This window comes from Zophobas morio, unplaced genomic scaffold (genome assembly GCF_036711695.1).
Source record: "Zophobas morio isolate AGI-343-1 ecotype UQ-CSIRO unplaced genomic scaffold, CSIRO_AGI_Zmor_V1 ptg000005l, whole genome shotgun sequence".
Lineage (NCBI taxonomy): Eukaryota > Metazoa > Arthropoda > Insecta > Coleoptera > Tenebrionidae > Zophobas > Zophobas morio.
Genome location: NW_026972110.1, coordinates 11,451,173 through 11,474,295, shown reverse-complemented (window position 1 = coordinate 11,474,295; position 23,123 = coordinate 11,451,173). Strand labels below are relative to the sequence as shown.

At 32.6% G+C, this 23,123-nt stretch overlaps 2 protein-coding genes across 6 annotated transcripts in view; both read left to right on the top strand.

The window, feature by feature from the left end:
* Positions 1–23,123, top strand: part of Pde9 (Phosphodiesterase 9) — a 252,277-nt gene that overhangs the window by 162,966 nt on the left and 66,188 nt on the right. The window lies entirely within an intron of this gene.
* Positions 8,924–11,013, top strand: LOC135119479 (uncharacterized). The gene is made up of 2 exons (XM_064043896.1): positions 8,924–9,534; positions 9,598–11,013. Exons 1-2 carry the CDS (start codon positions 9,426–9,428, stop codon positions 9,900–9,902), a joined length of 414 nt encoding a protein of 137 aa, XP_063899966.1. The 5' UTR covers positions 8,924–9,425; the 3' UTR covers positions 9,903–11,013.

Sequence of the window (23,123 nt, the reverse complement as noted above, 5' to 3'; positions counted from 1 at the left end):
CTATAAAAAAAGACTAGTTTTTTTTTTTTTTCATATTTCAATAGTATAGATGCACATGTTTTGTTTTGTAATGATCTCTTATATGATCTTTATAATAGCAATATATACAGGGTAAGTTAGGAGTATCTGTTTCACCTCCACATTTTGGACATTTATATTTTACAGGAACTGGCATGTTGACGGTTTAAGATACTTTTATAGACTGAAATTATGGAAATGGGTCAATGAAATTATCAAATCCTTTTCTAAACCTACCACTACGAATTTCGTTCTCTTTATCGACTACTAAAAATTCATAACTATTTTGCCAGCAAAATGAACAGATTTCTTTAAATTTATCAAATGTGATATCAGTACCGATATGATCATCATAAATATGACGCAAGTTTAAATTATCTTGCTTAAATAAAATAATAAAATTTGCGTTGTCTCTTATTAGATGTTTAGGAATACATGTGTATGTTTGACATAAATAAAAACAATCTATATTTCTGTGTCGTCCCATGCTAAAATATTCTTTCATTAAATTTTGCTTGTCACATGCCACGTCGTCAAAAATGAAGACAGAATTAGTTTTAGCTTTGTGCGCTGGTGGTATGTTGTTATTGTCGAAATTGTTAAAACTATAAAAATTTATACCTTTAATAGGTTTTAGAAGATTTTCCAAATATTGATATTTTGGTTGGAAAAGAGATTTAGAATACACGTAGACATTTTCAAATCTTAAACCATTTGGATGTTCGATTAAACCTATCATAACATTAGTTTTTCCGCAATTAGACGGTCCGACAATTATACATCTTACTGTCGATGGTAAAAGATCTCCGTGTCTTTTATTCTCACTGTTAATTTTGATATCGTTATTGCTTATCGGCAATTTAAGGTTTTGAGGGATCAAACGCATTTCGACATCTAATTAAGAAACCGACATGTGGAGGGGTATAAATACTAAATTTTTCTACGATTCCATTAGTATTTTAGCTGATACGAAAGTTTGAGTATAAATGAAGATTACGAAGCGAACAAGGAACAGTCGTCGTAGTGAGACCCACAGAAAAACATATTGTGGACGTGGGATCGTAAATTCGGTTATTAATAAATTACCGTTTGAACTTCATATTCCGGGTTATAACTTTTGTGGACCAGGAACTAAATTAGAAAAACGATTAGCAAGAGGAGATAAAGGTCGAAATCAATTAGACGAAGCTTGCAAATTTCACGATATAGCTTACAGTGAACATAAAGATTTGGAAAATCGACATAAAGCCGATAAAGTTCTATTAGATAAAGCAAAACTTAGACTACGTTCTTCGGACGCATCTTTCGGGGAAAAAGCTGCTGCCTTAGGTGTTGCGGCTGCTATGAAAGCTAAAATAAAACTTGGTATGGGTTGTCGAATCAAAAGAAAAACTATTAGACGTGGAAAGGCCTTGAATTTTAACGTTTTAAGAAAATCCGCCAGGCTTGCTTTAAAAAATAAGAAATTTAAGAATATGAAGGATGCTGTAAAAGTGGCCATGAGAGCAGTAAAATCATCAAAAGGAAAAAAGAGAGTGAGACCTCTTCGTCACAGACGTATAATACCCATACCGAAAAGTGGTGGATTTTTACCGCTACTACCAATATTTGCCGCTTTAGGCGCTCTGGGATCTTTAGGTGGTGGTGCAGCAGCCGTTGCAAAAGCTGTTAACGATGCTAAATCAGCTAAAGAACAGTTGAAAGAAAACCAAAGACACAATCAGAAAATGGAGTCGATATCTGTAGGAAAGTCAGGGAGTGGATTATATTTGAAACCATATAAAAGAGGATATGGTCTTTTTTTAGCCCCATCAAAATTTCAAAAGAACTCCCGATAAATCTTCCAAAACATGCTCTCACCAACATCGACATTTGCAAATATGTAAAGCGTTTGAAAATTCCTCGCTTCAGAGGAGTTTTTATGAAAGATTCGCTTCCAAATATAGTGCACCTTAATGAGTGTGGTATATTAAATCTAGACAATAAGGAAGGTTCTGGAACACATTGGACAGCTTATAAAAAAACTCGAAATGAAGCTATATACTTCGATAGTTATGGAGATTTGAGGCCACCTCTTGAACTGATCAAATATTTACAGAGCAACGGTTCCTGTAATATAGTATATAATCATCAAGCTTTACAGACTTTCAAAACTATTAATTGTGGACATTTATGTCTACGATTTCTATATAACTGTTACAAATAAAATTGTTCGAAGTTGGAGCGTTTTAGTTCAATTGATAGTGTCGTTGAAGCAAGTACTACGATGTCGAACGTATTTTCATTGGATGGAAACAGTTCTGTACTTTCGAGCAGATACTATCCACCAATTATCTTGGAAGATTATAACTATGCTTTAGGATTAGAAAGTTTGGTTACTTGGAATTCTTTTCCAAATATCGATAACAATAATAACAAATTTTATTTTTTTACACCAGACAAAAAAGAGCATTATATAGAAATTCCCGAGGGTTCTTATGAAATAGAAGACATTGAGTCGTATTTAAATAAAGAAATCAAAAACTATATGGAACATTATTTTCAATACCAAACTGACGAATACGGAAATAGAATAAAGAAATTTAAAATGTCAACACCAAACTTAATAATCAGAGGAAATAATAATACATTAAAATCGGAACTTAAATGTACCCTTGATATAAATTTTTCAAGAAAGGATTCCTTAGGAAGTTTATTAGGATTTAAGAACAACATTCTGAAAGCGCATAAAACTCATATATCAGATTTTCCAGCAAAAATTTTAAAAGTGAATGCTCTTTGCGTTTATTGTAATATAGTAACTGGTTCATATAAGAACGGAAATCCCGTTCACGTAATACATCAATTTTTTCCAACAGTACCTCCCGGTTACAAAATAGTGGAGCGACCATTAAATGTTATATATCTACCAATTAATACGAAACAAATAGATGAGATAATCGTTAAAATAACAGATCAAGAAGGAAATATTGTTAGTTTTAGAGGTGAAGAGGTGGGTGTACGTTTGCATCTTAAGAAGCTCACGTGATGGGTATTATTTTTAATGAAAATCTAAAAAACCGAAATTCGGTATATATAAATAGGACGATGAAAAGAAAATCAGTCAGTCCTTCTACAAGGATCAAACGTTTAACATTAGGGAATCGTAGATTTCTTGAATCTCTAGGATTAACGGTTTTGAAATAATATTTTTATCCAGTATAAAAAACAGCAATGAATTTTGAAATATTAAACGTAAACGAAAAAGCTGCATATGATCATTCAATTTATTATGGAGAAAGACATACACACTTGCCTTATTCTAACAGTTCATATAACTATGATGATGAAATAAGAATTCCAATTGAACATCAAGATTTATACACTTTTCCTCATTTGAGTACATTGCATATAGAGGGTAAGATTATTGTGAAAAATGAAATCGATGAAATTGTACAGAAACCAGAAATCAAATTTGTAAATAATGGCGTTCTTTTGTTGTTTAATCAAATAAGATATGAAATTGCTGGAGTCGTTGTGGATAGTATTAGAAACCCAGGGTTAGCGTCCACCATGAAAGGATATGTAACGTATAACAGTAATGAAAGCGTAGCTCTAGAGAATGCTGGATGGTTTCCTAAAAAAGATTCGAATATAATTAAAGAAAATGGAACTTTTGAAGTTTCGATTCCATTAAAAATAATTTTTGGCTTTTGCGAAGATTTCAAAAAGGCTATTTTGAATGTAAGACAAGAGCTTGTTTTAGTTCGTTCTAATACCGATGTAAATGCTTTAATTTCTTCAAATGATAAATACAAAATTAAAGTAGAACTTAGTAAAATATGCTGGAAAATGCATCACTTGTCCGTGTCCGATGCCGAAAGGATCGCCTTGATCGATATTGTAAGAAGCAACAGGGAATTGGATATTATGTTTAGAAGTAAAGAATTACATGAATTTGCGCCACCAGTTCAATCGATAACTAATACTTGGACTATTAAAACTTCCTTAGAAAAACCTCAGTACATACTTTTTGCATTGCAACAGGGAAGAAAAAATCAATTGAAGAAAAACTACAGTCAATTTGATCATTGTAATCTGAGAGATGTCAAATTGTATCTTAACGATACCATGTATCCCTACGACAACTTGAATGTTGATTTCACAAATAATCGTTATGCAATTCTCTATGATATGTTTAAAGAGTTCCAGACATCGTTCTTATCCAAAACTAGCGAGCCATTATTCGATAAGGATGAATTTAAAGAAAAGACACCCATAGTAGTAATCGACTGTTCTAAACAAACGGAAGCTTTGAAGAGAGGCCCCGTTACAATTACGTTGTGGTTTGAAACGACCGCAGGTATTCCAGCAGACACCACAGCCTACTGTCTTATTCTTCACGACCGAATGGTAAAATACATTCCTGCACAAGATGTCGTCAGAGTGTTGTGAATAATTTAAAATGTTACTGTATTTAAAATTAATGTATTATGTTTGAGGGGTAAATAAAACTACATATACAACCATTTTTGTGTATTTTATTTATGACAACCAAAAATTACATCTAAAGTTTTCTTATAATCATCTAATTTAATTGAGGGCCATCTTGCTGCATCTGGTCCTTCGGTCCATCCTAATGGTAATTCAGGATTAGCTTCACCTTTGACAATGTTCTTTTTGAGCCAGGTGAAAATTCTTTTGTGCTCCTGATTTTCAGAGGGTTTAAATGTGAAGGAATCGTAATTGATTATCGTTAGAGCCTCAAAGAATGTAGTGAGTGCTTTGTGATTTGCCAAATATGCAGCTCGACACATAAATTCGTCAACACATTGCTCGATCCGTCGGTAATTTTTCTGGATATTTTCAACAGGATAGAAGATATCCCCCAGATTCTGCCAGCGATGATCACTTAATAATTTATAAATAAAAGATTTATAAACTAGTGAATTATCAAGGTAGTTGGTGGTCATTAAAAACTCCAAAGAAGCATAATTTAAATTTTCAATGTTGTCTCTTTCACATATATTTAGAAATGCATCAATATAACTGTCAAGAGATTGTTTCTTTTGTAGGAGTACACATATGTCAAGAGTAAAAAAACCAACTTCATTTTCAGCAATCCATTTAAATACTTCATCCGGTACAATAAATTCGGCTTTTTCAATAATGTAAAGGAACAAATTTAATTTTGTCCTATCATTCGCAGCGGCGCGAAGATAAATTTTATACACATTTTCGGATGCACAAAATGCTTGCAAATCAACAAACTGTCTCAAGTCAGACATTGTAGTAATGTGAAATCACCAACATCGAATAAATCATCAGCTAACTTAAACTGCTTTTATATTATAATTCCCCACTCTTCACATTTCTGGTGGCGAAATATGATATCCCCAAGGTCGCGTATCCGTTGCAAATCTTGTAACAATTCTCTTATCATCATTATGGCTGAGAACTATTTTCTCCTGTTTTATTGTGTAAACAATATGATGTTTTGATTTGATGAGATTTTGGGACTTTTCGTAATTTCGGCTATTAAATAAGCATTCTTTATAATTTTCGAATGTTATTGTTTTAAGTGAAGCTTTCGTACTACCTTTGGATTTCTTAACTACCTTTTTATTAAAATCATCCTTTGCAACTCTATATGCATACATTTTCGATCTGAGACCCACAAATTCTAACATAATCTTACCGTTATTTTCATCTTTCATCAAACCTGGCACTTTTTTATTTTTTTGTTCTATACCATAAACATTATACAAATCATAGTCTGAAGTATCAAACCGATGAGAATCTTTCTTAATATATTCGTATATATCACCTACATGAAATTCGTAAATTAGACTGTCAGTGTCGGTGTAAAGCAACTTTGCATTATTGTTAAATGTTTCCTTAATATAACCATAGTGGAATTCATAGAGAAAAGTTTTAGAAATATCTAAAATACAAAAACCGACATAAATTGGTTTATTTAAAAACACCTCTAATTTACTCATTTCGATGATAGCTGAATCATCATCAAATACAACGGAACTGTGAAAATTTGGTTTAGAAATAAGAGAACGAACTCCCCATCGTCCCTCCCATTTACTGACCAATCGAATATCCCTATGTTTTCGAACATTTTCCATGCATTTACCATAAATAGCGTTAATCATTAATTTAAAAAAATCTTTTTCAAAATCGTTCTTCGCTTGCTGTCTAAGCCTTGTATTTAAATCTATATATTCCTTTAACCACGCAGACTGTTCGAATTTAAGAACACGATGTACACATTTTATTTTCATACCAAATTTTATATACATTTTTAAATTCCTATAATGTATAACATAATTTTTCTTAGGATATAAAGTCAATAACAACTTTTTAAGTTTAGATCTTGAAATGGGAGGTATCATGTGCTCTGGAGCTAAAGGTAAATCGCTATGTATTTCATGCAAATCTACTGGATAATCCAAATCGCATTCAATAATATAACCAGTTGTGGAATTATCAGAAGTATCTAAGATATCTGAAATATTGAAATTTTCTACAAATTCAAATTTCCCATACGGTAAACATTGAGACATTGCCGCTCCGTAAAGGTTATTAACATCAAAATACATTAAATAGGTACTATCTTGTGAAGGATCATATTCGTCTTTATTCATGTACTTATTATTGGCTTTACCGTATCTATTAGAACATTGGGAAACTCCACCTCTAATACCTCTCTCCACAAAAAGGACTTTATCTATGTCCGTTAAGAGTTCTAGTTTAATTTTTGTCGTTTTTAACATGGCATCAAATGTTAAGCCTGGTGCAGTATAATAATGTAAGGGATCAAGTTGATAAGTATTTAAACACGTAGTTCGAAATGCTTCGAATACGTCGGCTAGAAGAAGCACATCTGTTTTTAAATATAAATCGGAATATTCTCCTAATGTACGAATATTGAAAGTATTCCAAACTTTGATAGCGTGAGAATAATCTTCATCTTTAACATCTTGTTCGTATAAGCGGCTATAAAATTCCTTTTTTTCGGGTAGTTTTGTTTCAAGGAGTTTCTCCCAGGAATTTATATAATCATAAGGAAACACTCCTTTTCTGTTTAACAAATAAAATTCTTCCATATTATTACAATTTGTCTGAGTAATAATTTTTTGTGAATTATCTAAATTGGAAGAAAGCTTGTCTAAACTGTAGGGCATAAATCTGAAAGAATCAATAAATCGTAAACTAACTTTTGTATCATCGACAAATTTAGTAAATGAAATATATCTTTCTTTATTGATGGGAAGCAATTTAATGTCACCTTTTATTGAATTTGAAAGTTCTTTAATAAAAAAATGTGCGTCATATCCACTCATATTATGAAACACCACAGGTATAACACAAATATCTTTATAATTTAAATTACAATTCTGATGTGCAGCGCCCCTATACATTCCAGTTAAGTGATTATGATCGCGCACTTTAACGTTATTTTCTGAAAATGTTTTTTTACATATATGACATATTTGTGAGGATTCAAACTGCTCACGTTCTTGTGTAGTTAATTTTTCCATAGATATAATGTTTTGAAATTTGTTGTTACAAAAATGAGCCAATTGATTTAACTCTTGAACAAACCATTGGATGCAATCTTTACCTCGATACAAACGAAATCTGGAAAGAGAATTATCATATGAACAGTGAAAATAGTATGCAACACTGTATGCAACATGTTTTTGATAAGGATTGGTTTTACAAGTAGTGGACATGTGGTCTTTTGAATAATCAAGAAGAATACTCTCGAGATCTGCGTATATAGTAAAAGGTACTTTCTCTTGATATCTATAATTTTGAAAATACAAATAATTTTCGTTTTCTGATGGCAATCTTATGGAATATTTATTAATACTCTGACATGTAGTTTTATGTTTTTGGAGTAACTCCTCTGTAGTGAAATGATTTAAACATCTTTCGCATATATAAAATTTACATTTATGGAGGGAAAGTTGCTTAGCTAAAAGAGCTGACAAATTTTTGATCCACACGAAATGATAGAGCAATTGACGATCTTCAAAGTGATCATTGTCGTTTTTTGTATTTTGTATTTGTGTTTCAGCAGGTAGCATAAGCAAATTAATTACTTTATTAGAATTTAAAAACCTTGTGCTTAAACGACAAGGTAAAACTTTTTTCTCCTCGATGCAGTACAAATTAATTGCAAGATTGTTGAGTTCTTCAAATTTTTGAATGTCTTTAATTGTGATTGGAAAGTCTAAATTATCATATTTCAACACATTTTTGAAGTGTGGATACGACGATTTTCGATGTGAATTTTTATCGGTAGGGAATAAAGCTGAAACTATTGCCCATAGAAAACAATATTCATCATCATTTTGAACATTAATTATTGCATGTTTTTTTTTAATGCAAGCTGGTGTGGACACGAAAGTTGAGTAACCAAATTTGATTGGATCATATTTATTTATGTTAATTTTCAATCCTAAAATCTCATACAACGCCCAACCGGAGTCCTTTTCCGCAAATTCTTCTAATTTCTTCATTATCTTATCAACAACGTTCTCTTCGTACCATTGCTTTAAATCTGTATATGTATCAATGTGCTGATTTTTTGTGGAGAATGTTTTAACGTCTGTTTCACCAGAGTGCGGTTTAATAAAATTTGCCGAAAAAATTACATTTACTTTTAGCATCGTGTTTTTTAGCTCTTTTCTAATTCTAAACATAAAACATTTAAAAGATTGTCGAAAAAACTGAAGAGGATCTTTAATGTGATGATTAATTATAAATCCTGTACGAATTCTTTGTTCAAAACAAGATTCTATGTCTTGCCAGGTTACGTTTGCCGTAGGTTTAAATTTGTCTCTTTTAAAATAACCTTCTCCAATTTTTAGAGACAATTGTTTTTTTTTATTTAAAAGCTTGAAGCGGTAAAATTTTAAATAAGCTAGACTTGTTTCTAAGGAATTAGCATTTTCTAAAATATTTTCTCGATGTATTTTACATCTAAGTGCTTTTCTAATTATTCTAATGCTGGTATTTATATATACTAAAAAATTTTTAATTTCTTCGATTGTTTTGATTTTACTAATATATTCATGAATTAGCTTAAGCGAGCCTTTACATATAGCCGTCACTGTTTCCTGCGGATGCATTTCTTTTTTTTTTTTTTGCTGTCGAACTTGTTTATCACAGTAGAAAGAAGAGCACTATTATTTTTCTTTATTTTTCTGTGGAATACCTTCTTATTTATATGTGAACGAAATTTCCGATTGTAACTCACAACTCAACAAATTTAATAAAAATCAGCGAAAAATGAGACGCGTATTTTTGCAAGCTCAGAAAAACAACTAAATTATCAACTTCAGCGTAATTAAGAAAATGTAATCTGTAGTAAAAGTGGAGGAAAATAGCAAGAGTGGGGATTGATAATGTGTATAAATGGGAGATCACCCGCAAGAGTTATAACAGTCCTCAACAAATTGAAGATCACAGTCAGTCCTCAACACTTAAGAAAAATATATATAAACAACAAAATGGGTAAGCTTGTCTTTATTACTATTAAATAAAAATCCTAATTGTTTTTTCTTTTTTTTTATTTAGAGCAATTTGTCATATGCCCGTTTGACAGAAGCCATAGGCTTCTTGAGAGCCGATTGAAGCGCCATATTTTTAATTGTCATCGTGAGGCCTGGGAGCGGGAGAGATGTCTTCGTGAGGCTGCTTCCAGAGCATCCCATACGCCACCATCACCACCACCACGAGCACCACCACCACCGCCAATAATAGAATGCCCAGACAACTGGGATAATGAAATTAGTCAAACGTACGTCCCCTCCATGAGTAGGGAGCTGCTTCTGGACAGAACGGCAATCAATAATTATAAGTCAGTTTTTAGAAGAAAATAATAAAATAATTATAGTAATTTGTTTCGGTCCGTTTATCGCTACCACCCTACCATGACTTACCACCTATACAAGCTTGCTATTCGAGTGTGTGTATACAAGAACATAACTAGTCTAAAATGTTTCTGCCTATCAACGTGATGGTACTATTAAGTGCGCTTGTTGAAAACAACTTATATATCTATACCACGCCAAACATAACTCTTCTGTATATTCAGACGTATGAAAAGGAATGTTGGGAAAAAATGACTCCGATCAATATAATCGAAACCAGTTATCATCTCTTCTATGCGAAAAATATCACAACGCAAAATTATTTGGCTTACAAGATAAAAACAGAGCAAGGAAATCGACAATTTTCTCAATGGTTAATAATCGAAAATATTAACAGTAGTAACAATTCAAAGGAAATCTTTGATTTTTGTTTAAGAAACGATCATGTGTGGTCTGCTTCACTTTTTCTCATATTCTCGATAATGACCGTAATAGTAGCATGCTGGGATTTGGCGAGCCGTTAGTGCTAATTGTGGTGGTGGTGGTGGTGGTGGTGCTGTTGAATACATATATAGGTTACTTCGCAACAACAAAGTACTCATTCTATCCAAACAATGTTAGGCTTAAACTGCACACTTATTTTATCGACCATTTTAATACAGAAAGATTTGTATTTATTCACTGATAGCAATGTTACAGATGTACATTTACAAACTCTGGTTAGAAATAAAGAATGTACTTGTAGAAAAATGATAGAAATTAAAGATGGACATGATCAGTTAGTTATGTTTTATTCAAAAAATGTATCCGTTTCCAGCCAACTGCAGTATCAACTAGAATTTGTCTTCAAAAACAGAAGCCGATGCAAGTCACCAAATATCACCACTATTAACGATTATAGTGGATACAAAAGTTCTAGCGGTGAAAATGCTACACAATATTGTTTGGCAAAACCCTGGATCTGGATATTTACTTCTGCAGGAGCAATTATTTTTGTAATTATATTTTGTGTGTTACTTTATTTAGTGTTAATATGTTTCACTCATTGTAGCAAACCCAATAATCCAACAAATGTTTGAAAATGTATGAATGTACGGATTCAATAAAACAATTATTTACATTTATTAGTTTTATTTCACATATATTCTATAATTTTTTTTTTTCTAACAGCATCAGCACTACGATTTAACACAACAATAAATTATTTAATATTTTTCAAATTATTAGCAGCAACACAGGAATCATCGTGATCTACCACTACAGTATATGCTGACATAGCTAAATTGTTTGGTTCAAATCGTACTTCCTTTTTCGCAATTCTTTTCTTATATTTGGTGATGCGATCTTTTTTTTCAACATTGTCGAAATTCACATCTGTTAATTTCCATTCAACAAGTACTGGATTTACTCCACTTGAAAAATACATTGCCACTTTGCATATCGTTAAATCGAAAGATTTGAGAATTCTTAGTATTCTGGCTTCCAAGGAAATTTGAGGACGAGGTTCAATAAAAATAAGGTTAAATAGAAAACCTTCAAAATTCAAATAACAGCAAGGCCATTTGGATTGATAAACGTAAATAGAGATTCGGTTAGCTTGGCAGTTATCCTTAGCCCATTCTTCTATATTTTCATTTTTTTCTATATAAATATCAATGTCCGTATATGAAGAGGTTCGGTTCAATAGAAATGCGGCACATCCACCAGCCATGAATTTTCTGCACAATGGAAATTTTTGTCGTAACAAACTTTCGATTGCTTGAATGATACAACGTTTCTCTTCATTCAATGAATCTATATCAAGATCGCGAGAAACCAAAAGACTCTCTTTCAGTGGAAACATATCTGATGTGTGAACTGAACTGATAAATTTATAGAACACCAATACGTCTTATATACATGTGCTTCATCACAGTGAGGCTTGGATTGCTGAATTGCAGTTCTCACGGAAATAGTTTTTTCATGACCTTGAACTCTTAAGTTCCGTGAAGAGCACGTGTTTATGGAATTGCCGAATTGCATTTCTCACAGAAATAGGTTTTTTCATAACCTTGAACTCTTAATTTCCGAGAAAAGCACGTCTTCAAAAATTGCTGAATTGCATTTCTCTGATTTGGATCAATCTTTAAAATGTCCATATATGGACATGAAAAACTGCTGATTCGGCATTTAACCCCTCTACATTGTTTATTTTTTTGTATATTCTGCATTATTTTTCCTATATATTTAGAGTAGTTACTTATAATTGTCATTAGTTATTTTTATTCTCTCTCTCTGTGTGTGTGTACAGTGTCCCTGCAATAAAAATGAAATTTTCCCTGAGTTTAAAAAAACCAAAAATTAATATTCTGGAAAATATCGTCATTCAGGTAGGTTTTTTTTTTATTTTTATCTATTATATATTTGCATTATTATTGCGATTGCTTTTTCTCTTTTTAATAATAACTAAGTAATGTTTATATATTTTGTAGCCACCCAATAATAATAATTGCCGTCCATCATCACCACCACCCCCTATGAGACTTATCTCTGAGCTCTCGGAGGAGGAGATGAGTCGATTAAGATCTCCAGAGCCCAGTTCTCCACAGCCCTCATGTTCCTACCAGCAGCCGTCTCCTCTCGATATCGACTTGACGCCATCTATGTTCGATGGCGAAGAGGAAAATGGTGGAAAGAACATGAAGTTATTGAGGGCGTTGTGTGAGAACATGCAGGCAACCCCTGAGGAGCAACAGCAACAACAACAACAAGACACGAATGCAACTCTTCCTGTTCCTGATGCTGATGTACGCTCCCCATCAGTGCACCATCAGCAGCAACAGCAGGAAGAGGAGGAAGGGCAACCGATCCGCCGGACACCACCCCCGACACCTCGAACTGTGGACAGCGAGGATGAGTTCCAGTCGCCATCCACGGCACCGGAACTTCTGGCGTCTTTCCGTTCGAAGTGTCGGGAGGCCGAACGAACCCATAAAAAGAAAAGGTTCGACCTCCTGAAAAAAAAGACGAGGTGTGAAAAAAACGTCAAACAATATGAGAAAAAAGTGTGTGATTATCAAAGACTTCTTGCGGAAGCCAAAAAAGAACTCTATGATCTCAACAAAAACTTGAAAAATTGTGAAAGCAGTGCTGAAGAAGTAAAAAACTTATTAAATAGGATTAATTTTGTACAGTGAATAGTGTATATAGTGTATAGTGTATAGTGTATAGGGTATAGTATATATAGTAGTGTTTAGTGTTGTAGTGGTAGCAAATTGTTGTAGTGGTAGCAAATTGTTGTAGTGATAGAAGTAGTGGAAGCAGCAAATATATACATATATCTCTTTTTTTAATAGTGCTTTTTGATGGTTTTTGATGTTTTTTTGTTGGTTTTTGAAACTTGAAATTTTTTCTTTAGTGTCTTAGTGTACTTAGTTGTGATGGTAGTAGTCATGTGACAATAAATATAAAGACAATAACCTATTTCGCTTTTTTTTTTTTTTTTTTTTAAGTGTTGCATGTTGGGCTTATTCGAATCCTTTTTCGATGGTCTTTTTTTCGACCTGAAAAAATTTTTACGTAGCGACCTTGAAAAAACTAAAAATGGCTCCTGTATCAAGGTTGACGTGGACAGAATCGATTTTTTTGAGCAAACTTATCCGTTCGTTCCATAAGAAGGTTTTGATGTATACAACCGATACCGTATCTCTTACCGTTTGGGCACTAGAAACTTTTGCCCTTTTCTCCCTCAATTTCAACTTTTTTCGAAATTTTTTTTGCTCAACGTGTGTCTTAATTTTTTTAGCTTTTTTCCGTTCCCTTGTACCGACATGCTACCTCTTACCCCTTAGGAGCTATAAGGTTTTTTCGTTATTACTACTAAACGGTAGATGAAAATACTTTTTTTGCTACGTAGACCTATAGACCGTTCATTCGGAAATATTTTGGTACAAAAATCTATTTTTTAAGTTTTACCGTTTGGGCGCCACAAACTTTTGCCCTTTTCACAGTCATATCAAAAGTTAGCGAAAAACCGTTGACGGCTGTCGATATTATTTGTTTTTGTCAATCTTTTCTGCCCTATACACGAAACTCCTATCTCTTACCATTTTCGAGTAACAAAAATTTTTTCTATTTAAACGGTAGATACACCTATGAGTCATGATCATGTTTACACACGATTAGATAGTACTTCATGAATATGCATTTGTTTTTGTGAAAAAACAAACTTTTCTAAATTTGGATTTTTTTTTTGAGATTTTTTTTGCTTTAATTTTTCTTTGGATTCTTTGAATTTTTTAAATTTTTTTTTTCACCAAAACTTCTAATTTACTTTCCTACTGCTCAAGGAAAACTTTTTTTCGAATTTTGACAACCTTTTTTGACAAAAATTGTTGCGCCCCAAACTCAAATTTTCACATATTTAATTATATGGACCTATCGATTATTCATCCGAAAATAATTTGACACAAAAAACAAATTTTTAACTAATTCCGTTTGGTCACCACAAACTTTTGCCCTTTTCTCCGAAATGCTAAACTCAAACTAAAAACCGTCAAGATAGGTGCATGTGTTTCGTATTTTAGAAACTTTTTTGTTCTTTGCACGAACCTCCTATCTCTTACCGTTTTCGAGTTAAACATTTTTTTTATATTTAAACAATTATTACACCCCTTACCCTCATTTATTTTTACACAAATTGTGTCATTAGTTTATAGAGATGCGTTTTTCTTTTTTTGTGAACAAACTTTCTGCTGTATGGCACCCTGAAGCGATAATTCCTTATTTTTAAATATTTCCGAATACGTCCCTGTCTAATGAGAAAATAACGTGTGGTTCCGAAGGAATCTGCTGATGCGAAAGAATATTGTTATAATGACGGACGACGACGCGTTTCGGTTTACAAATTTTAAGGTGAAAATATTCGTAATTATATCGGAAAATAAGTGGTTTTCTTGCTTTGTTGTGGACACTAAATGGTGGTTTTTGTGATATGTGTGTGTATGCATGTTTTCGAGAAAGAACGGATAATTTTACTGTCTGTTTTCGACGATGTAAGTGACATTTTTTAATTTTAAACAACACACTCTCGCCTTCCGACATTTGATATTTTATTCTAATAATTACGGACGTGTTTCGCATCATTATTTTTACGTTAGATTGATCCGTAATTATTTGTAATGTACAAGATTCCGAGTGCAAATAAGCTTAAATCAACAGAAACTTGCTTCGGACAGCTGAAATTTTATTTTAAATTATTACGGGCGTGGTTCGGTTTATTATTTGTCGTTTGGGTAAAAGTTTATGTAGTCTGGGCCTATTTTCGACCCAAAACAAATAATTTTTTTGTCTGTTATGAATAACCTAAGTGACCATTTTAAACGGAATTTTGTCGGAAGAAACACGGCTTTTATTCGTGACGGTTAATCGCAATTAAATAATTTTATATGGGACTGGTGAAAATAACACACCAAACGAAATAAACAATATTTATTACAATATAATAATATAATTTGAATTATTCCAATTTTCGAAGAAGTTATTTAACTGATTTTCTTTGTTGAATAATTTTCAATTGTGAATTTAACTTTTCGATTGTTTCTCTAAATTTTCGCTTCTTCTCCATCATTTTTTCGATTAACGGTTTTATTTGTATTTCGAAACGTTCCACATTCATTTGAAATCTTCTAACATCATATAACCAAGTATTAATTCGGTTTTCTTTATCATTTATTAAGAAAATAACAGGTATATTATCGAAGCACACACGTCTTTTATTCATGACGATTCACCATAAAATAATATTTTGTACGAGGATGGTGAAATAAAACACAGTAAGTGATTAATTATAATTTATTAAAATCATTAATTCTACAGCTTAAGATTATTAAGTCCTTTTCTTATTTCATACAACTTAATTGCTTCTTTTATGGAACGAATCCGTTCCAAATGTAAATCTAATCTCCGATGCAAAGTTTTAACGATATTTAGATTATATTTCTTATTTTTCATTATCTTCATCCTTCAATGAATTCTATATTGACTGTTTGACCGATCGGTCCTTTGTTGACGAAATGCAACTTCCAGCCGTTGGCAATTTTTCTGTTCAGATCGTCGATTACTGAATCGTCGAATTTTTCAGTAAAGCGCTCGGGTAGTATTGTCCTGCAATCTTCCAGTTGCACAAATATTTTGTCCCCGTATTTTGTAGGATTTTTACTAAAACTTTTAATTAAAAACTTTTTGTTTTCTTCTAAAGTTTTTGCACTCACAAAAGCTTGTAATTGTGATTCTTTATTCAAACCAGAAATAAAAGACGACATTTTAAATTTACAATCTGTTCAACAATTGAAGGCACAATACTAAATAAATCACTGACAAGTAAATCGACGTTTATATAACCGCAAAAGAGATGGTGGGGTATTACTCGAGCCTGCTCGAGATAGGAAGGGGATCGCTGCGTCAGCTTGACCGAGCAAAAGCAAGGTCAACGCACATGTCAGCCACCTGCAGCCACAAAGAGTCAATGAACGCCCAGGTCAGTTGTCGACCAAAAAGATCAATGACCGCTCGATCAAAAGTTGTGGGGCTCCTAGCTCGGGTTGACCTCATTTGACCTGAGCCAGCAGCCCCACTATATAACTACTGAATCTCAATATTTGAAAGCTTGCACGCGACTTTAAAAATGGAATGAAAGCCACGAATCGTTAAATCGTTGTAATTAATGTTGTAAATTCAAGATTTAGGAAGATGTGAATTAGTACTCGACTTAGCTTTACTATTTTTTTGGGGGTTTTTGAGCACTGTAGTAATGGTCTTTGCGGCTATATTGAGATAGTCAGCTGCAAAATGACCAGCCATTTTGAATTTTGACGTCGTCGAAACTTGAGAAAATCCTATATTAATATCTTCATACTTAAGTATGATAGATGAAGGTTATACATACATTTGTCTATGGAAGCAGTGTTCTGAGTAGTGATTTGAGAAGAGTTAACCTAGACAGCTTGTATTTGTCCTTGTTCCATTTTCATTACTTACAAGTCACTATTTACTCTAATTCAAGTTTCTGATTAAAAATTAACACATATTAAGCTTAATCCCACTAATCACACAAAAATACTCTTTAACCCAACAAGTGCCAAAGGAATATTTAATAAGTGGCCGTCCGCAGCCCGGTCCTAGTTTAATCCTGTGTAAAACGTCGGATTAAATCTCTCGTGGTCCTCACAATAGCCGGAGACCGTCGAAGCTTTCACGAAATCTCAGGCAAATACTTTGGAAGCTCGCACATGGCCTAGACAGAGCAAGAATTCCGTGAAAGCGTTCACTCGACCGTCACGACACAGCACAAAAGCCGTTTGACAATATATCAAACACATCCACATTACAGGATCACAGGACTAAAAATGATACGTCATTGGCGATTTCGCCGTGATTAGCCGTGGGAGCTCGAAGGCAAAAAGCTTTCAACTTTTGCAGCGTGACAAGTTATATGTGTAAACATGTTAGCTGGAAATTAATGAACGGAATGGCTGAGTTCAACTGGAGCGTAAGGTCCGGAACAGCAGCGTCCACTCGTCGCAAACTTTTTAACTCTTTATTTGTCGCAGCAGGGTTCATAGACATGTTTATTCATTTAGTGTTTTCGTACGACAGAGATTTCAGGCGAGTTTTCAGCCTGCAGCGACGTGTTAACGTGTGAAATAACATATGTTGTTAAAAATTTCGCAAAAATGTATATCTCTTTTTCATTTTTCGACAAGGATATTATTAGACTCAAGTAAAAGTGTCAAAAACGGTTTATCCTTACTTTGACAATGTTTCGAATGGATTGATTTTTGAGGATGACAGTTAAATAAGTGTATAAACGGTAAAAAGCAATTGCAGATAGAGCAACATAATTATATTTTTGAAATATAACACTGATATTCGTGGTACGTAACCAAAATCCAGGTTTCTACTGGTTCTCTTCAAACACAAACGTTTCAATTTAATTTTCTATCGATGGAATTAAGTGAACTTTGCTCGTTCTTGTAATGTATCATTTGCTTCAAATTAATGGTAATAACCAATAAAATTAACTTACCAATAGATACTTCCAGTTTGATTGACTATATGGTTAATTCAGACTAGTGAATAATTTTATGAATAAAAATATCTCCTCCTGGATTTCACTGAAAGCAATAAAATTTAAGTTAAAAAAAGAATGTGTATTAAATTTTACTTTGCTGTAACTCATTTTTTAACCACTTGTTTATAATCTATCATGTTAAAATTATTTCGATAAAGTCAAAAGTATAAAAAAAATGTGATTACAAAGATAAATTGTTACATTTTACTAAAATTTGTAAAGTATTTCTTTGTTTTCTTAAAATTAATCTAAAAATTTATGGAAAAGCAACTGCATCCAATACGTGAGAAAAATTGAAGTGACATTTTAACTGATTTTTAATTTAATAATGATAATTCACCATTGTCATGGAAGTATCATTTTAATAATAACAGTAATTTTAAGATTATTATTGTTTTTATTATTATTATTTATTATGTCTATCTTGTAATAGGTATCGGTTCCATCGTATTTTTTATAAGTTTATATTTCATGTTTTGCTAGTTTCTAAAGAGTTTTTTTGTATTTTTTTTCTTTTCTCCCTCAATTACAACCCCTTTCTTTTCATCGAAACTTAACCGACAGGATCATTTTACAGTCGTTACTAACCCTGTGCCCATAATCACGTCATACAATTTTAAGGGATACAAAAACAACGTTCCGGGTATACTAGCCTACACTGTCTCAGAAAATGTGTACCACCAACTTAAAATATGTAAAATGTACAGTATTTGAAACTTTGGATAAAATCTTGTGATGGTGTAATGTCATCGAAATTCAAGGAACAATAAATTAACAATTTTTTACTTTTATAAATTCTTTACAGACAAAGCACGAGGTTTTCTGAAGATTCTTCCAAGTTCTTTATAAACTTAAGACACTAAAGGTCTCCACGATCTTTCACACTCACCAAGACATTCTTTCAGACTGAAAAAAAACACCAGAACCCCAAGATTTTTTCAAATTCTTTCAATATTTTTTCATTTTCTTTAAAATAAAGACACTAGGAAAACCCAAGATTTTGTACCTTCTTAAAAAAAAAATCCAGTAGGTGCCTTCAAGATTCTTACACCTTCTTTAAAAAAAAACACACCAGGGGCCTCTAAAATTCTTCAAACACTTTAAGAGTCCCCACATTTTCGAATTCTTTAAAGATAAAACGCAACCAAAATTCTTTCATCTTCTTAAAAAAAATGGGAGACTATGGGTTGTAAGATTATGTCACCGTTCAAAAAGAAAGCACCAGGAGTCCCCCAGAGCTTTACAAATTCAAAGACAAAATGCAATGTCTCCTGAAGATTCTACCAGCTCCTTTAAAAAAATTAAGATATTAATAAGGGTCTCTAAGGTTTTTTCATACTGTTCGAAAAATAAAACATCAGGGCCCCATGATTCCTTCACATTCTTAAAAAAAGCCACTAAAGGACTTTTTCAAAATAAAACACCAGGTGCCCAAAGATCTTTTCAAATTCTTTCAAAGATAAAACACAGTCGCCCCAAGATTTTTATTTCCCGCTACTTTCATGTTTTCCGACGTTTCATGATGTCTAGAGTACGGAAAAGTAGGTTTGGCGTTTCCGCCTGTCTGTTGTCTGTCATCTGTCTGTGTCAATTTTTATTAAGCAGATAATCTTCGAAACTACCGGACCCATCGTTGTCAAATTTATGTTTGTCATTAACATTGCTTAGATAGTAGAACGCTAACTAAAATCAATAGCGTAGTTAAGGTTCTCTAAATTTTATGAAGTAATGTACTCCTGCACTCGTGGTTTATGAATCCGCCTTGATTGTTGTCACAATTACTTTTAAGTTTTTTGTGGAAATTTTCAATAGCCAATATCTCGCTTCTACGTCAAATGCTTCGTGGTCGAGTTCAAATCCCATCCTTAATGAATGTTTGTTAAATAAATTATCTTAGTTTTCATAACGTTCTTATTAGAATTATAATAATTTAATAGGTCGTGTTTTTTTTTGACAATTGTAACACAGTACGTATCCATTCACAATGATCCGATACGATACCTAAAATAAGTAATAACTTCGCTAAAATTCACAGAAACGCTGCTGCTTTTATGAAAACATACAAGAATATCCAATAATGATCCACTTGTGTATAATTTGTGCCCAATTTTCTATGCATTGTTTTGGTGATGGCATATACATACCTACATAGTATAGTGAATACTACTGAAAACATAATAAATAAGAGAAACGAGAAAACTGCTATTATTTTTCTGGTAAACACAAACAAAACAATTTTCATCTAGTTAACTCTATTCTTTGGATAGAAAAATTTTGACAAAAGAACAATATTTACGCTGCAAAATTAATGAGACCTTATTTGTTAATTTGTTAATAATAACGTGGAAGCGTCAAAAGAAATTTTGTTTCCCTAATATATTAATTATTATGTTTTACTTGTTTATTTTATAGACGTCACACCGTAATTAAAAGCGAAAAAAGAAATACTGTAAATTATATCAGTGTTCGTTTTTTCTAGGTAACCGTTTTTTATTTAAGATTCAAGATACGTTTATCTAATCTGAAATTGAAATTTTTCTTGAAAAGCTCTTTCACACTTTGTAATAACCAAGTCGTGGAAAAAACGTGTTGCCGTCTTCGCCTGATTAAAAAGGGTTATAAACAAGAACATTACTACAGTTGATTCATAGTTTTAAATTATTTTTAAATGCGCCTTTATCTTGTGTTGAAACAGATCTTACTACTTCGAAACAAAATTCGTCTGACGTTGCAAGTTGAATCCATCATGACAACGCCACGTTCGAAGTGTCCTTACTGGTATAAAATGTTATTATACAAAAATAAAAAAATTTGAGATGACGTCATAAATTGGTTGGTGGAGAATGATTAGAAAAATTTCGGTTAGCGTTTTACCATCCATACGAGGTTTCTAACATACATAAAAAAATTTACAATAATTAGAAACCTATTTTTTCATATATTAGGGGTCATGAAAATAGCCATATTAGAATACTTCGTTAGCTTACGGTCGGGAAAAAAAATCCATGTCTAGAAAAATTTGAATTAAAACCACACAATATAAAAACTTACAGGGATAAATTATGAATTTACCGGATCAAATTAATTATTCTAAGTTAAACAATTCGCAATTAAGGAAGGAGACTTCTTACTGGAAATTATATTTCTTGATTCGGATAAAACGGCGACTTGAGCAAAATTCGCAAGCATCTTTGACAAAATTTCCTCACCAGTCAAGAGTTCCTGTTGCAACATGAAATTGAACAATGGGCATTGACGAAAGGATTACAGAACATTTTTGAAATTAAAAAGAAAGTGAACGTGTGTCTTGAACAAAATGGTGAACATTTTCAACATTTACTGTGATGTTTAAGCACAATAACTTTGTTTCTTTGTATTGTACCTAATGAATTAATTTTATTTTTTAAAAAGATATCAAGCATTTAAGCTACTAGTTATACAGATGCGTGTGGTCTCTGTCATCCGTCCTTGGGCATTTACTACAGTTCAAATCTGAGAGGCGGCACGTTTACATGACCTAGTGCGACCTTATAATCATTTATAGAGACCCTGTATTTATAAATAAGAAGTACTGAAATTTGAAATGTTTGTGTATTATGTAAGGAAGACAAACAACATAGTCGTGTAAAGATACTAGTATACCTCAAAGAATACTTTACAAATTGGTGAAATTGTTTAATTAACTTAATTAAGATCTAAAAATAAATCATCCTAATACAGTTTAAGGTTTTCTAAGAAGAAAAATACAAAAGATGAAATATTTTCTGTACATTTGCATAATGACAACGCCTAGGTAGATTTAAGGAATTTTAAAATTATCAAGTTAGATTTTATAGCAAATAAAGCATTATATTTGTTTCATGTAGTATTAGTAGGTATATTTTATTACCACTTAGGAACGTATTATTATCATGGTAACGTTTACTAATATTTTGTATACAACAATAGAATGCTGTTTTGTCTGTTTTAAACACACCGATCAGGTAAAAAATGTGTATTTACAAAGTGTGACAAAAAGCCATTGCAAAAGTTGGCATTGCATAAACAAGCAACTTTTAGTTTTATTATTATATGCACTGTCTCATAAATTTCCAGCAGGTATAATATAAATAATACAAAAATGCATGTCTACACCTGTGTTCCTAAAACTATTGTTTTAATTTAATTTCACTGTTATTATTTTAAGGTAGAAGCTGTAAACCATACAACAAAGTTTAATCGCGTAAATTCCTTTGTGAACATAAATGAGATGTGAATACAGAGTGCTTAGAAGAGGGTATGCACGGGGTCTTAAATGATTTATACCCAAACTTACGCTGATGATTTTAGTTGTGATACTCTAAGTGCCGATAAATTAGTAAGACACGGCTGGAATTTCAACACCACCAAACGACAGTTTCACTATAAAACCAGCCAAACGTTCGTAATGGATTAAGCAACAACACGTCCCTTAACAATTGGTACTTTATTTAGAAAGGGGATTAAGTGGCAGCTTTAACCCTCCTTTTATCACCCCGTTGACAACATAACAGTTCCGGTCAATCGATACACCAAGAAAGTTCGACGGTCAACCGGATAATTAAGGGATGAAAGTCCCCGGAGCGGCATAATAACCCTGGAAGACATTACATACGCACCTCTGTTGTAGGTGTGTGCTGGTGGAGGGTGTCTAATTAAATAGCGGCCTTTATGTCAAAACTGGGAGCCAACAAATGTTATTAATATGGATAGTTGAAACAGCAATGTTATCCGTGGGGATGTTTGAAGCATGATAGTGTTGTGCATCTGGGTGGTAGGAACATGAGAATATTAGCGGAAACCGGAGTCGATTGTTACGGTTTGTAAAATTAACGCAAAATATGGTTTCGTTGAAGAACCTAAATTACAAACTACAGCGTGGAGTTGCTGACATTGTTCTCAATTAATCTTGGTTCTCCCGTTCATGTACAGTTGAGGACGTTGAGGTGTAAGAGTGTTATTTTTGTGCAAAGTGCTTAGATGAGTGTGTTACAAATAACAAATCAGAGTTTGAGAGTTTGATTTGTAGTCTGTAAAGAACTGATTTTAGACTAAAAAAAAAAAAAAAACAAAATAGGCCCTAAAATAGACAATAAAAACGG

Excerpts from the sequence above, each read along its gene's own strand:
- LOC135119479 (XM_064043896.1), top strand. The coding sequence starts at position 9,426 with ATGTGTATAAATGGGAGATCACCCGCAAGAGTTATAACAGTCCTCAAC. Across the intron at positions 9,535-9,597 it reads ATATATAAACAACAAAATGG|AGCAATTTGTCATATGCCCG; the intron begins GTAAGCTTGTCT and ends TTTTTTATTTAG.